The sequence below is a fragment of the Empidonax traillii genome, unplaced genomic scaffold (genome assembly GCF_003031625.1).
Source record: "Empidonax traillii isolate 1590-97213 ecotype Southwest subspecies unplaced genomic scaffold, ASM303162v1 scaffold3455:size12920, whole genome shotgun sequence".
Lineage (NCBI taxonomy): Eukaryota > Metazoa > Chordata > Aves > Passeriformes > Tyrannidae > Empidonax > Empidonax traillii.
The window spans coordinates 11,610-12,920 of NW_020958648.1; the positions used below are offsets into that span (position 1 = coordinate 11,610).

At 60.3% G+C, this 1,311-nt stretch overlaps 1 protein-coding gene across 1 annotated transcript; it reads right to left on the reverse strand.

The window, feature by feature from the left end:
- Positions 1-202: 202 nt before the first annotated feature.
- LOC114072553 (PH and SEC7 domain-containing protein 1-like) lies at positions 203-1,210 on the reverse strand. The gene is made up of 4 exons (XM_027910435.1): positions 1,119-1,210; positions 630-719; positions 487-530; positions 203-414 (listed from the first exon to the last, which is right to left on the reverse strand). Exons 1-4 carry the CDS (start codon positions 1,146-1,148, stop codon positions 216-218), a joined length of 363 nt encoding a protein of 120 aa, XP_027766236.1. The 5' UTR covers positions 1,149-1,210; the 3' UTR covers positions 203-215.
- Positions 1,211-1,311: the final 101 nt, after the last annotated feature.

Here is a 1,311-nt window from a genome sequence, read left to right on the forward strand (position 1 = left end):
CTCCAAACCACCCCAGATCTACCCCCCACAACCCTGACCCAATGGATCCCAAATCTACCCCACTACACCCCAGATCTGCCCCCCTGGATCCCCCAAACCACAGATCTGCCTTCCTGGATCCCCAAAACCCCAAATCTGCCCCTCCAGATCCAAACACCCCCCAAATATTCTCCTCTGAGTCCCGAAACCACCCCAGATCTGCTTTCCTGTACCCTCTAACCCACCCCAAATCCTCCCCCTGTACCCCAAACCCTCCAAATCCCCCCAGACTCACTTTTCTTGCCATCAGCCTCTGCCAGGACCTTTCTGGCCAACCACCCCCTGCGGAAGGTCACAGCTCCCCCTGGCAGCTCGGGGATTTGGGGGAGGATCTTCTTCCCTCCCCCAGCCTCTTCCTCCTCTTCCTCCTCCTCCCTGTGGGAGGTTCAGGATCACAGGGAGCCCCCCCCTCGACCCCCAAATCCCTCCCAAACTCCCCCCACTCACGTTGCCCACTCCAACTTCTTGCTGCGGATGGAGCTGTAAAGAGCCTGGGGGGGTGAATTAGAGGGTCATGGGGTGTCGGGGGGGCTTGAGGGGGTTTAGGGGAGGGAACTCCCTTTTCCAGCCTCAGGGCCCCTCCAGAATACCTTGAGCTGCTCCCTGGGAAAGTCCTGCCCATCGTTCATCCCACTGAGGTTGGACACGAACTCAGAGCTGGTCATGGACCGGCGCAAGTGCTGGGGGGGGCAAATTTGGGGGTGTTGTGAGCTGGGGGAGCACATTTGGAGGGTGGGGGCCCCAAATTTGGCCCAGAAATCAGGGAGACTAAAAATTTGCCCCCTGACCAGGTCTAAAACAACCCTAGATCTGCCCCACTGGAGCTGCCAAAACCTCAAACCTGCCCCCCAAATGCCTCAAATATCCCCCCCAGATCCCAATATACCCCAAATCTGCCCCCTGTACCCACTAAACTCCCAATCCACCCCAAACCTGCCCCCTGGAACCACCCAAAACTCCCAATCTGCCCCAACCCACTCCCCAAACCCCTCTGCCCCCACACCCATATCCCCCTAGTCCCCCCCCAAAAAAGGCAAGGTGTAGATTTTGGGGGTTTTTGGAGTTCCCACCGTGCTCACCTGCCCATGCAGGTCCGTGTTCAGCAGCATCAGGGCACAGGTGAGGGAGTGAACCGAGTCTGGGGGGGTGGGGGGGGTCACATGGGGGTCCTACCGCCCCCCCGGAGGTCCCAACCTCCCACAGGTGAGGAGACCCACCCCCTGAACCCCAAAAGGTGCAGCTGGGGGAGCCCCGGGGGGCTGAGGGGGGGGG

What these genes read in the sequence shown, in the direction of transcription:
- LOC114072553 (XM_027910435.1), bottom strand. Translation starts at nt 1,148, where the DNA reads ATGCTGCTGAACACGGACCTGCATGGGCAG. An exon ending in ACACGGACCTGCATGGGCAG is followed by an intron (nt 720 to 1,118) that starts GTGAGCACGGTG and finishes TGCCCCCCCCAG; the next exon opens with CACTTGCGCCGGTCCATGAC. An exon ending in AAGAAGTTGGAGTGGGCAAC is followed by an intron (nt 415 to 486) that starts GTGAGTGGGGGG and finishes AACCTCCCACAG; the next exon opens with GGAGGAGGAGGAAGAGGAGG.